This window comes from Coturnix japonica, chromosome 26, assembly GCF_001577835.2.
Source record: "Coturnix japonica isolate 7356 chromosome 26, Coturnix japonica 2.1, whole genome shotgun sequence".
NCBI lineage: Eukaryota > Metazoa > Chordata > Aves > Galliformes > Phasianidae > Coturnix > Coturnix japonica.
The window spans coordinates 3304608-3315421 of record NC_029541.1 but is presented as its reverse complement, the minus strand read 5'-3'; the positions used below and the strand labels follow the sequence as shown (position 1 = coordinate 3315421).

The 10814-nt window shown below is 50.3% G+C and overlaps 2 protein-coding genes across 2 annotated transcripts; one reads left to right on the top strand and one right to left on the bottom strand.

Moving 5' to 3' along the window:
• The first annotated feature begins 132 nt into the window (after window positions 1-132).
• Window positions 133-1369, top strand: C26H1orf74 (chromosome 26 C1orf74 homolog). Its single transcript, XM_015885227.2, has one exon. The coding sequence runs from the start codon at window positions 267-269 to the stop codon at window positions 1092-1094; it is 828 nt and encodes a 275-aa protein (XP_015740713.2). The 5' UTR covers window positions 133-266; the 3' UTR covers window positions 1095-1369.
• A 485-nt stretch (window positions 1370-1854) lies between these two features.
• On the bottom strand, window positions 1855-10744 carry TRAF3IP3 (TRAF3 interacting protein 3). The gene is given in 18 exon segments (XM_032449310.1): window positions 1855-2088; window positions 2228-2408; window positions 2410-2427; window positions 2429-2499; window positions 3389-3537; window positions 4056-4115; window positions 4194-4256; window positions 4492-4627; window positions 4778-4915; window positions 5113-5253; window positions 5515-5586; window positions 7858-7953; window positions 8040-8069; window positions 8214-8238; window positions 8404-8455; window positions 8625-8739; window positions 8947-10189; window positions 10328-10744. Coding segments are annotated over 17 exon segments (1686 nt in total). The 5' UTR covers window positions 9181-10189; window positions 10328-10744; the 3' UTR covers window positions 1855-1983.
• Between the last annotated feature and the right edge of the window lie 70 nt (window positions 10745-10814).

Sequence of the window (10814 nt, the reverse complement as noted above, 5' to 3'; positions counted from 1 at the left end):
AGGCTCTCAGGCCGGCTGTTTTTTCCATTATGCTTTCTATTTCGTATCTATTTCCACGCGTGCGTTTAGAACAACTCCGAAAGACAGAGGGAGCTGCTGTGGCTGCTACGCCTTATTTCGTGTTCGGGATTACAAGGCAGCAGCTCCGCCTCACTGAGGCCGGCCCCGCCGCCATAGGCCGCTCCGCCCCGGTGTTGCGTAGCGCTGTGGCCGGGCCGGAAGCTGTGGGCGCCGGGTGCGCCGCTACTCTAGGCCGAGGCCTGGCTATGGGCCCTGCAGGCCGCGACGAGGCTCAGCGTGCCCTGCCCGCCCCACAGCTGGTGGCGGCGGCTCGGGAGGCGCTGGGGGCCGGGTCTAAGCGGAGGCTGGCGGCTGCCCGTGCCCTCCAGCTGGCTGGAGAGGTGCTGGCGGTGGCTGTGGGGCTGAAACCTGCCTTGCTATACGACTGCGGGGTGGCAGGACCCGCCGAGCTGCGGAACTACGTGGAGCGGTTGCAGGAGGCTGGGCTGGGCCTGTGCTGCCTGCACCTGCTGGGTATGGAGGGTGAGGTGTTGCTGCTGCACCCAGGCCGTGCTCGTCGACAGCTGGAAGCCGCACTCCATGCCCACCCTGCACCATTCATGGATGTGGCAGCAACGCGATCCAGTCCTGCACTCTGTGGCCCAGCTGAGGCTGCAGCCATCAGGCGTCACCTCGAGGCCCTCCTGGCCCACCTTGTGGCTGTGGAGGAGGCTGCCAACAGCCCTGTGTCCTGTAGTGAGGTCGTGGCCACGGGCTGGAATCTTTGCACTGTGTTTGGGGTGCTGCTGGGTTATCCAGCAGCCTACACCTTCCCGGTGGAGGAGGGTGCTGAGAACTGCCTGGCGCTGACACCACTCAGGGTGTTCACAGTCCACGCTTCCTGCCTCAGGATACAGGGAGGGCTCCGGGTGCAGATCTATTCCTTCAGTATCCCCGAGAGCCTCTGCATGAAGCTGAAGGAAGTGTTGGACGCCTGGAGCAAAGAGCTGAGGGATGACTTCAGTGCACAGAGCGACTTCATCGATCTCTGCATTTCCAGCGAGGTGGTGTCGCTGCCAGCAGTTGCCTTGTGACAAACAGACAGACAAACACTGGCTTTTCACCCTGTTCCTCACATGCCTCAGGGAGTGAGGTGGGGAACCCACTTTTGAGAGGCCCCGAGCACCAACCAGATGGATTCGGGCCTGACCGCTCAGGCCAGGTGTGGATCAAGTCCATGCAAGTCCCAAGTATGTGGATAAACACACAGAGCAGCTCCGCAGCCTGGATCCTGACTGTGGAGTGTGTTATTGGGTGTATTTATTTGCTGTGAACGACTGAGGATTAATAAAGAAATGCTAACGCGGCAGTATTCTTAGTTTGTGAAGTTTGTTGTAGGCTCTTCATTGTGTGTGTGATGTGGTGTCACGCCTCGTGTCTGAGCCCACACGTAGCAAAGGACAAGCACTGCCATAAAGCCTGCACAGCTCTGATGGGTGGAAAAACATGGCTCTGTCAAATTAACATGGTGCTGAGCATGAGAGAGAAGCAGACATGGCTGAGGGTGTTTGGCCACGAGACAAGCTGAGCTGGGCAGTTGGTGCTCGGGTTGGGTGGCTTGTAGGCCTGGTTTTATTGCTGGATGTCAGTAAAGATGGTGCAGGGTGGAATATTTCCCATGCACTGAACCATTAAATGAAGGGACTTGCATTGTTGTTTCTCTACATGCATACAGCTTGGCTCCAAAACGCACAGGACACATGGTCCCTGCTGCCCCCATGAGTCCAAGAGGTGCCAGTTGAATGGCTTTGTTCAGTGCAGCCCTCAGCTGAAGAATAACCAACACAGGGAAGAGAAGGTTGATCTCCCCACATTTATTGGAGCCATGTCAGTTTGGCCAAGACCAGCTTGGGGTATGAAGCAGGCAAGGAGTGGCAGAAGGAGGACTGCAGTGAGGGCAGGTTGCTGCCAGCAGGTCAGGAGTCAGTTCTGCATGGAGGTCACTGAGGAGGTGCTCATGGCCAGCACAGCAGCTGTGGCCACTACTATCACTGCCAGCAGAAGAGGGAGCCAGTTACCACGTTGTGTCTGCAAAAAGGAAACAAGCATAACCATGAGATGATGGGGAGAAGAAACCTGCTCATCCTTCCACACTGCCCCCAAATAAAGGAGTGTTTCCCAGAGTGATGTACAGCTGCCACAAGGAAGGGGTGAAAGTCGGTCCCACCTTCACTGTCTGGCTTTGGTTGAGCTCCTGGCGGCACTGGTGCAGGCGGCTCAAGCAGCAGCGATACTCCTCGCTCAGCGCCTCCAGCTCTGCACGCAGCTCCTGGCACTGGAGGGGAGAAGAAGAATGGAGGTATGGGTCAGGAGGAGGGAGCCCTGTGACTTCAAGCACCCCAGCACTCAGGGCTCCTACAGCAGCTGGTGGTTCACCTGTGTGAGAGCAGTGTGACGAGGGGGGATTTGCCTTTCTGCTGCTCGTGTGCCCATACATACCTACAAAGGACAGAGCAGGTTTCAGTGTTAGGTGGGGGCGCAGGCAGTGCCCTGGCTGCTCCCATCCTGTGATCTGCTTGCTCCTACTGCCATCTTTCACATTATGTGTGAGAGAGAAAAGAATAACTATTTCTTCTGACCAAGCACAGATCAGGAGGAAGATGTGGAGTGTAAAATCATGGCAGGGTTCATGTCCTGTGCAAGCCAATGCAGCTGGCACCCACAGCTGTTCTCTTTGCTGTGATTATACTCAGCTAAACCCCTTCCCCAGGTGGTGTGGACACAGTCCTGGAGTAGTTAGTGGAACACGTCCTGATGTGCTTCTCAGCTTTGGTAAGTCACATATCTTATTTTTTTTATAAGTCCCTGTTATCTGAGTTCTGCAGTAAGATGTGTGGGATGGAGGGCGGTTTGTGCTATTGGTGTTATGTCCTGAAATAAGTGCTTGTGTGGTAAGCACCTTGCAGAAGGTCACAAAACTGAGGGGGTTGTTTGTTGTTATTTGCAAACTTTCCTGTTATTTATGAGCCCTCCTTGTAGTTCCCCCTTCCATGCTTCCTTTATGGTTAAGACTTTGGTTCTTAAAGATTGGCTTTATCTTATTTCCTGTGAATGCCCTGTGAGCAGAAATGAGTTTGCCTGAAGCAGTGGTTCTAGATATGGCTGCTCAGTGCCCTGTTCTTGCCTGCAGATGCTGTGAGCTTCATCTGAGGCTGGTATCAGAACAGAAATAAAGCAGAGAAAATCCTTGTGGTGGATACCAGGTGCAGCCTGCAGCTCTATCTGCCTCCAGGAGCTTTAATATGCTGTTTTTCTATGCTCCTGAGAGCACCTAAAAGGCACCTTAATCCCTGGCAGGGTCGCTTTGTCCCAGCAGTAACTTCCTCACCTCTTTCTCCTTTGCTGTAAGCTGGGATGTCCTTTCCTTTATCTCATCCCTCAGGCTTTCTTCTGCCTTCTCCTTGGGATGCTCGGACAGAACATTCTGCATTTCCTTGGCAGGAGTGAGAGGTGGGGTCTGCATGGTGAAAACCTGATCTAGAAAACAGGCCACTGGTGAGAAACACATCTTGGCCTCCAGTTTGCTTTGTAGCTTCTCTACTCAGCACGGTTTAAAGCTAATATTTGCAAGCTATGCACAGAGAAGAGCTCAGTTGGTTATCATGCCTCTCCTGTAGATGAAAGCTGATGGTCTTTAGGTAAATGCTTCCAAGCAGTTACCAGCAATGGAAGGGGAGTTTAAGTGTCTTTTACTGCTTTCTAGAAGTACAGCTGTAATTGCAGCTTCAAACTGATTATTTTGTTCCAAAATGGCATAGCCACTGAAATAGAACTTGGAATGAAAACTCTTGATTTTCTTGTAAAGCATCTGCCTCATAAATACACTTGTGTTTTAATGTTAACTACCAAAATATAATCGCGGAATCATTACTAGTTTTGCATAGTTTTAATATAATCCTTTATTCTAAACAAATACAGACTTCTCCTGGAGTCACTTCTGACATTCCCATGTCAAGTCAAGGCAGCTTTAGGTGGAAGTTAGAAAGTTTGCTGACCTTTCCTTTGCACCATCACGTCCTGAGTTTTCTGCTCGTTGGTCTGGTTCTGCATCAGGTCTGGGGATGAAACAAGTCACTGTCATTGCTACAGCAGTAATGCAGAGCTTTCACATTGCGCTTCTTTGTGTTACTCACTGTGCAGCTGGCTGATTGTTGCCTCCAATATTAGTTTCTGATTTTGCTCTTTTTGCAATTTACCTGAAATAATAAGAAAACCAGCGTTCATGCAAATATCTGCATGCAGGTTTGAGAGTTTCCCATTCCACCCTTCTTTTTGAAACCCTTTTAATCTTTCATTTGGGACCCTATGGAAACCAAAGGCTCTCTGCAAGAGGTGTGCAATGCATTCAGATAGGGATTGCTTTGGGTGTACTAGGCTCCAAGGCTTTCAGATTATCTCCTTGCTGTCTGCCCTTCCCTGGAGGAGTGGTACCTTCGATGTTGCGGATCTGCTTGGCTTGGAGCTGGTTGTCCTGCTGCAGGTTGTCAGCGTGCTGTTGGAGCTCGGCATGCTCGTGCTGCAGGAGATCCAGGGCTTGGCAGAGCTCCTCATTCTGTGTGGCCATGTGCTGTGGCGAAAAGCAAGGACTGGATGTGAAGTAACAGCACTTCATTTAATGCAAACGCCCTTTGGTGATCTCAGCCTATGGGCTATTTGCAAATCAGAAAACATGGGCTCCCTTGGGCCATGGCATTGCTCCCACAGGGGTCTGATGTACCTGCAGTTGGCTTTGCAGGGTGTGGAGGTTGCTCTTGAGTTCGCTGTGTGCCTTGGCCATCTGGGACCACTCGGATTTGAGCATCGTGTAGTGCTCCTTCCAGAGGGCAAGGTCCTCCCTCGTCACTGCCAGGCATCTCTGGGGGAAGCAGATATGAGCCCCACATCAGGGCATTAAAAACAGCACAAAATGAGCACAGGTTGTCATTACTTTTGGACTTGGGGTGGTAACAGTAAAAAAAAACAAAACTGATTTTGCATCTTTGCAAATGGTAAACTGAAATGAGGGGGCAGGATAAGATTAAAGCAAAGCCAGGTGTCGAATGTGTTTCTTACCTGAGAGTTTTGCAGCTGTTGCTCAGCTTGGAGTTTGTCCTCGAGCATTTTCTGCAGAGCCTCCTTTGCTTTCTGCTCGTAGGTCTGCTTCTGGTCCTCCATCTCTATCAGGATCTTCTTCACACACTCCTTTGAGTAACTCTTTAAAGGAAGAATTAGTGTGCTGGAGGGGTTTTATCGGACATATTCCTAATCTCACTAAGACTGAATATTAGCAAATCCACTCTGTGTAAATGCAGCTACTAATGTGCTGTGAAATGTTGCTTCAGCAAAGAGGAAAAATACTTTTCAGATCCATATCTAATCAGATTACTCTAGAAACTGAGACCTGACCCAATGACATGATTCAGTTTTTCATGCCTTTCTTCACCCTTGCTTGTTGCTCAAACCATCAGACCTTACCTGGGTACAGGCCTGCAGCTGATTTTCCAGTGCCCTCAGTTTACACTTGAGTTTATCTTCATTCAGCTGACCCTGGGCAAAAAATAATTGAACCAATGTGTGTAATCACAATTTACACATTCTGCCTTCCAACACTTTGGGAGTATTTTGTCCATTTTCTTCTATAATATTGTGGTTAAATTTGGTCAAAGTAATTTCAGTTCTTATTCAGTCTCAGGATAAGTAGGTTGTGGAGGAAGTTAAACCTTTACACATGGAAACCCAGGGGTCCATCCTCCTTGCCTGGCCCAGGAGGATGGATAACAACAAGGGTTCATTTTTCCTATTATCATCTCACTGTTTGTTAGGCTTTTTACTTCGGTTTTGTGTAACCAGACTGCATACAAATTCAGGTAAAATTTCTAGCAGAGTTCATATACACTGTTTGTTCACTACTGATACTGAGAGCATCATTATCATCTCTGCTTGCTGCTGTTTGAAGCTGGGCTTCTGAATAAGCAGCTCCTTGATGTTGTGGGAAGAGCTGTCAGACCCAAGCCAAACCTGACTCTCTGGTGTCTTAGCAGTGTTTAAATTGGCACAGGAATAAGTTTACAGTCCCAAAGAATAAAGCTTCCCAGTTCGGTTGTCAGTACAAAAATAGCCTGAGGGCCGTGTCCCCTTAGAAAGTAGGTGGCATATTGAAGAGCATTTTAAAATATGAGTTATTATGCCTGTCTTTCCTCTGTGGTTCATTTGTTGTGCTGTATGCAGAGACTCACAAAGGAGGGCAGTGGTGTTTCATGGTTGTTGTGTGCTGTATGAAGTACAGGGCAGCAGAGGACCAGCCCCTTCCTATGCTATAAAGGAGAAATGAGCTGGCAGGCTGCTTTTATAGAGATTCAGCTTATAAGTTGGCAGGAGAACATACGGTATTGAGATTTCCCTAAAGGGAATAAACTGCCTGTTAGCAGACTGAGTGGGTTTGTGCAGATACGTGGGATGGCAGTAGTTGTTGTTGTTCTGACCAGAAGTTTCTGCATTTCTCTCTAAGAGCCACTTCGGTGTCTTGATAAACTGTTTGTGATACTCCTTTGTGAACCCTTTGGAATAGCTGGTGTAAAGCAAGAATTGCTTTTCCTGTAGGGCTTCTACTTTGCACAAACACAGTGCTTGTGCTGGCAGAATGGGTCCACAAAGTCACAGTAAAGCATGGGATGTGACAAAGCTTATATTCTACAGGGCTGTAAGGCGCTTCCAAGCATTGGGCTCAACTTTAGAAGGCAGGAAGGGAAGCAAATGTATTAAAGAAATAATCTTTAAGAAGAGGACAGCTCTAAAGTAATTTACTCTTACTAGCCATAGGAGAGACTATGCTTTCTGCACCTGCCGGTACTTTTGAAGCCATCAGTTTTACAACTGAGCACCAGAGCTGTGGCAGGAGAGTCTCCATTCAGGAGGTAAAACCATGGTGGGATTCAGGGAACTGATTCCCCCAGCACTGCAATGCTTCCATCCTGCACATCTTGCACCTGCTCCTTCAAACTAGAAGCATCCATGAGCATCCCTTTAAATCACTCTATGACCACTTCAACAGCTGCTGCCGGATCACCCATGTACCTGCATTCCCAGGACTTTAAAGCCCCAAATACTGGAAGGAATTAAAAGCTGCCATAACATACAAGGGACATCCAAACCCACCCACAGAGCAGCCCCCTCCCAGCACAGTGAGTGAATTAGCTTAATTCATAGTCCCCAATGTAAGGCAGAGGGAAGCCTCCCTTCTGCAGCAGAGACAGCAAGAAGCAAAGTGCACCCACCTGTTTCTAATCTGAGGTTTCATGGCTGCTTCATGCAGTGTGTCGGTGTTTTTTCCTTCTGCATTATATTTGAAGAAGCAAGCGAAGGCGGAAGCTTCTAACCACAGCATATCTAACACTGTTGTTTTTTATACCCTCTCACCCTATCACTGCTTTTGTGCCCCAACGGAACTTTCAAACCCCTTTTTTGATGGTATGATGAACCGTGTATTAATATCTCATTTGGTAACCCTACATAAAACGCTTCATATGTCCCTAAAGAATGAGCCCTAAAATGCATTGCCTCCATTTCACCTCCTGCTAAGGACAAAGTGAGAAATTCCAACCACATGTCCCCTCAATGTCTTTGAGTTTGCATTCAGCTTGCTCTAAACAGAAAGGGGAGAGCAAGAAAAGAAGCATTCTGTTTTGCAGACAGCGCTGCATGTGTAGCATCTCCAAAGTGCTATGCTAAGACCCAGATATATATAAGTTAGATATATGGGGCTGTGGTTGTGCAGTCTGCTTATCCCTGCCCCATGGCAAAGCCCCCAGCTGCCTGTACCTGCCAGGACTTCTCAGAGGCGTGAAGCAGCGTGGCGAGCAGCTCCTGCAGGATCACCATCTTCTGCTTGAGCAGCAGCTCACGGTGCAGTGCCTCCTGTGGGGAAGCAGCCCTTGGTCTGATAATGATAAAAACATATGGTTGTTCTTGCTCCAGGGCTGCTCGTGGTGCCTGGTGCCTACCTTCAGGTAGCCAGAAAGCTGCACGATTTCCTGCAGGGAAAGGGAAGTATTTCAGACCACGGGGTTGTTTCAGTTCACAAACAAATAACAAATGGGCGACAACAGCCAAACACTTTGAGATCAGCTGGAGGCAACAGTGGGGATGGGGCTGTATATTGTGTGTATATCGCTTACCTTACTGAAAACTGTATTTCCACAGCTGAAATGGAAAAAGAGAGCACACTTGTGAGGTGAATACAGGCCCTTACAGCAGCCCAGATACCAGCTCTGCCATTGTGGTGCACAGTGCAGGTGTCTGCAGGCTGTGTGTTATGGCAGCAGGGAGTGGGCATGGTTGGGTTGTGCCAGGGGGTGCAGGGCTTACTCTGTCTGTTGGCCTGAGTCCTTCAGCCTCGTGCTTGCAGGAGTCTGAGTTCCTGTGGAAACAAAAGCAAGAGGATGCACCTGGGGCCCCAAAGCTCCTCTCTGTGCATGTGCTGAGCTCTGCTGAGCGGCACTGAGGAGGAGCAGCTGTAACCAGGAGCAGTGGGGACATGGAGCTGTGGTGCTCAGGGGAAGAAGGACCACTGAGCATCCCTCACCTACCTCGGGTGCTTGTAGAGGTGTGTGGCCCAGGGATGGCTTCAGCCAAAATGCATGTAGGACTGCTGAGCCCAAGTGGGGGGAGTGTGGATGGGCACACGGGGTGACTCCATGGGCGCTGCAATGAGAAATGGGTGTCAGAGCCACATCCAGCCTGGCCTTGAATGCCTGCAGCGATGGGGCATCCACAACCTCCTTGGGCAACCTGTTCCAGTGCATCACCACCCTTTGCCCTCAGCTGCTGCAGTCCATAAACAAATGCAGTTTTGCAGGCATGCAGCCACTTTGTGCATCAGGCCTTGACGTGGTGGGGGTGAAGCATTACCTGTAGCAGGATGGGTGCACTGAGCTCCTCAGCAGTGCCCCCCAGGTTCCTCCTACGCAGGAACTCACGCTGCCGTGGGCTCTGTGTCTGCTCCTCAATGCGTCCTGGACGTCGGGTGCTGTGTGCATGGCCACGGCGCCGCAGGGCTTCACGTGTCTCCTGCCGCCGCTCACACTTCTCCTCGTAGCTCTCACCTGCACGCCGTGGTCGGGCCCGTTCTGGGGGGCTGATCATGGTGGGACCTCCCGTCCTGTCAAAACCAAGGGGTGGTGGGGTTTATAGTGGGATGTGTTTGTTGTCTGGTGCTGACTGTGTAACCCATCCCATCCTGCTGCTTGGTGGGGTGGGTGCTGATCCAGCTGCTACCACTTTGCCTTGGGCACAAATTCCACCTCTGCTCAGTGTTTGGGGGTGTTCTGTGGTCCAAACCAGGTGGGCAGCTGAGTTCCTGCACTATAGCACACATCTGCAGGGTGAGTTTCCTCCCAGCAAAACTCTGTTGGTCTCGTTCTGTCTCAAGCAATTAGGAAGTTGCTGAGTTTAACAGAGGGGAAAGAATGTGAGCAAGTAAAAACCCATTTATGTATATAACACATCCATGCTTGTTAGTCTGCACTGAGCCTCTCCTTTGGTCTGGATGTGCCAGCCAACGTGTTGCTCCTGCACAGGGCAGAGGAAGTGCTTGCAAACCACAGCACTGCTGCAGCACAGGGCTGTGGGGCTGGGTGATCCGGTGCTTATAGGAGATGGGCGGCGCTCCCTGTGCTCTGTGTTTGTCTGAATATCCCATTCTGTGAAGCCTCCAACATCTTCTGAAGCATCTCTAATTTTTACCTGATGCTTCCTGGGTGATTTCAGCAACGTTCCTCTTTTTTGGGTGGTTCTTACTGCCATGTGCTTCCAACAGGAGGGGTTTGGGGCCATGAGAGGCTGAGCGGGCTATTTGCACATGTTATTATCCATACCATAATGACCCTGCTGTTCCCATTTATGGCCCCACTGGGGCCCCGTTGCCCACCTAGGCATCCCTCAAGCTGCCTTGCAGCACTTGGGTTAACCAGAAGCTGTTGTAAACCAAAGTAAGGCTTAAGGAAACACACGGTCCATTACTCACCCAGAGCTGAGCAAAGCGTTGAGGCCTTCTTGGTGCGCAAATACCTTATATCCTTCTGCCGCTGCCCAAAGTTACCCTCTCTAATTACCAACCGTGTTCTTTAGCTTTGCTTTCCAACCTGTTACGTTTCTTGCTTCGAGGGAAACAAACAACAAGGAACGTTTCATGCCGGTTCATGTTACCACCTCCCCGTGTCCATCACAGAGAGGTGGAAGAAGGTGCGTGGTGAGGGGTCAGCGCTGGAGCTGCAGGGCTGCAGGCACTTACCTGGCTGTACCCCGGTGCTGCAGGGCACAAACACTGTCCTCTATATTCCCACAACTTCGTGCTGCTGCTGCTTTGCTGTGTTTCTTTCTGTCGAACAGGAAGCGTTGGGGCTGCAGCCTGAGCCCTGGTTCCTGTCCTGCTCGCGCAGCGTGGGGTGTGGGGTTATCTTGGGGTGCCAGCAGCTCCCACTGCCTCCTGTCCCCACAGCCACCTCCCTTATCAGCACTGATCCTGGGGCTTCAGCAGCACTGGGTGACCCAATCACTCCAGGTTGCTTTGGGGGTAGGGGAAATCCGGGGAGTAATGCTATTATTGTAAGGTTTCTCACAGATTGAAAAGGAGGGGGAAAAAAAGAGTGTTTTAGGACAGGTCACGAACAGCAGAAATTCATTAAGGTCTTAGAGAAGTGAAAGCTGTATTAATGCAAATCATGGGGTGGGTTTAAGCAGCTGCGTGCTGAGAGGTGCTCTGCGCATACTCCAGTGGA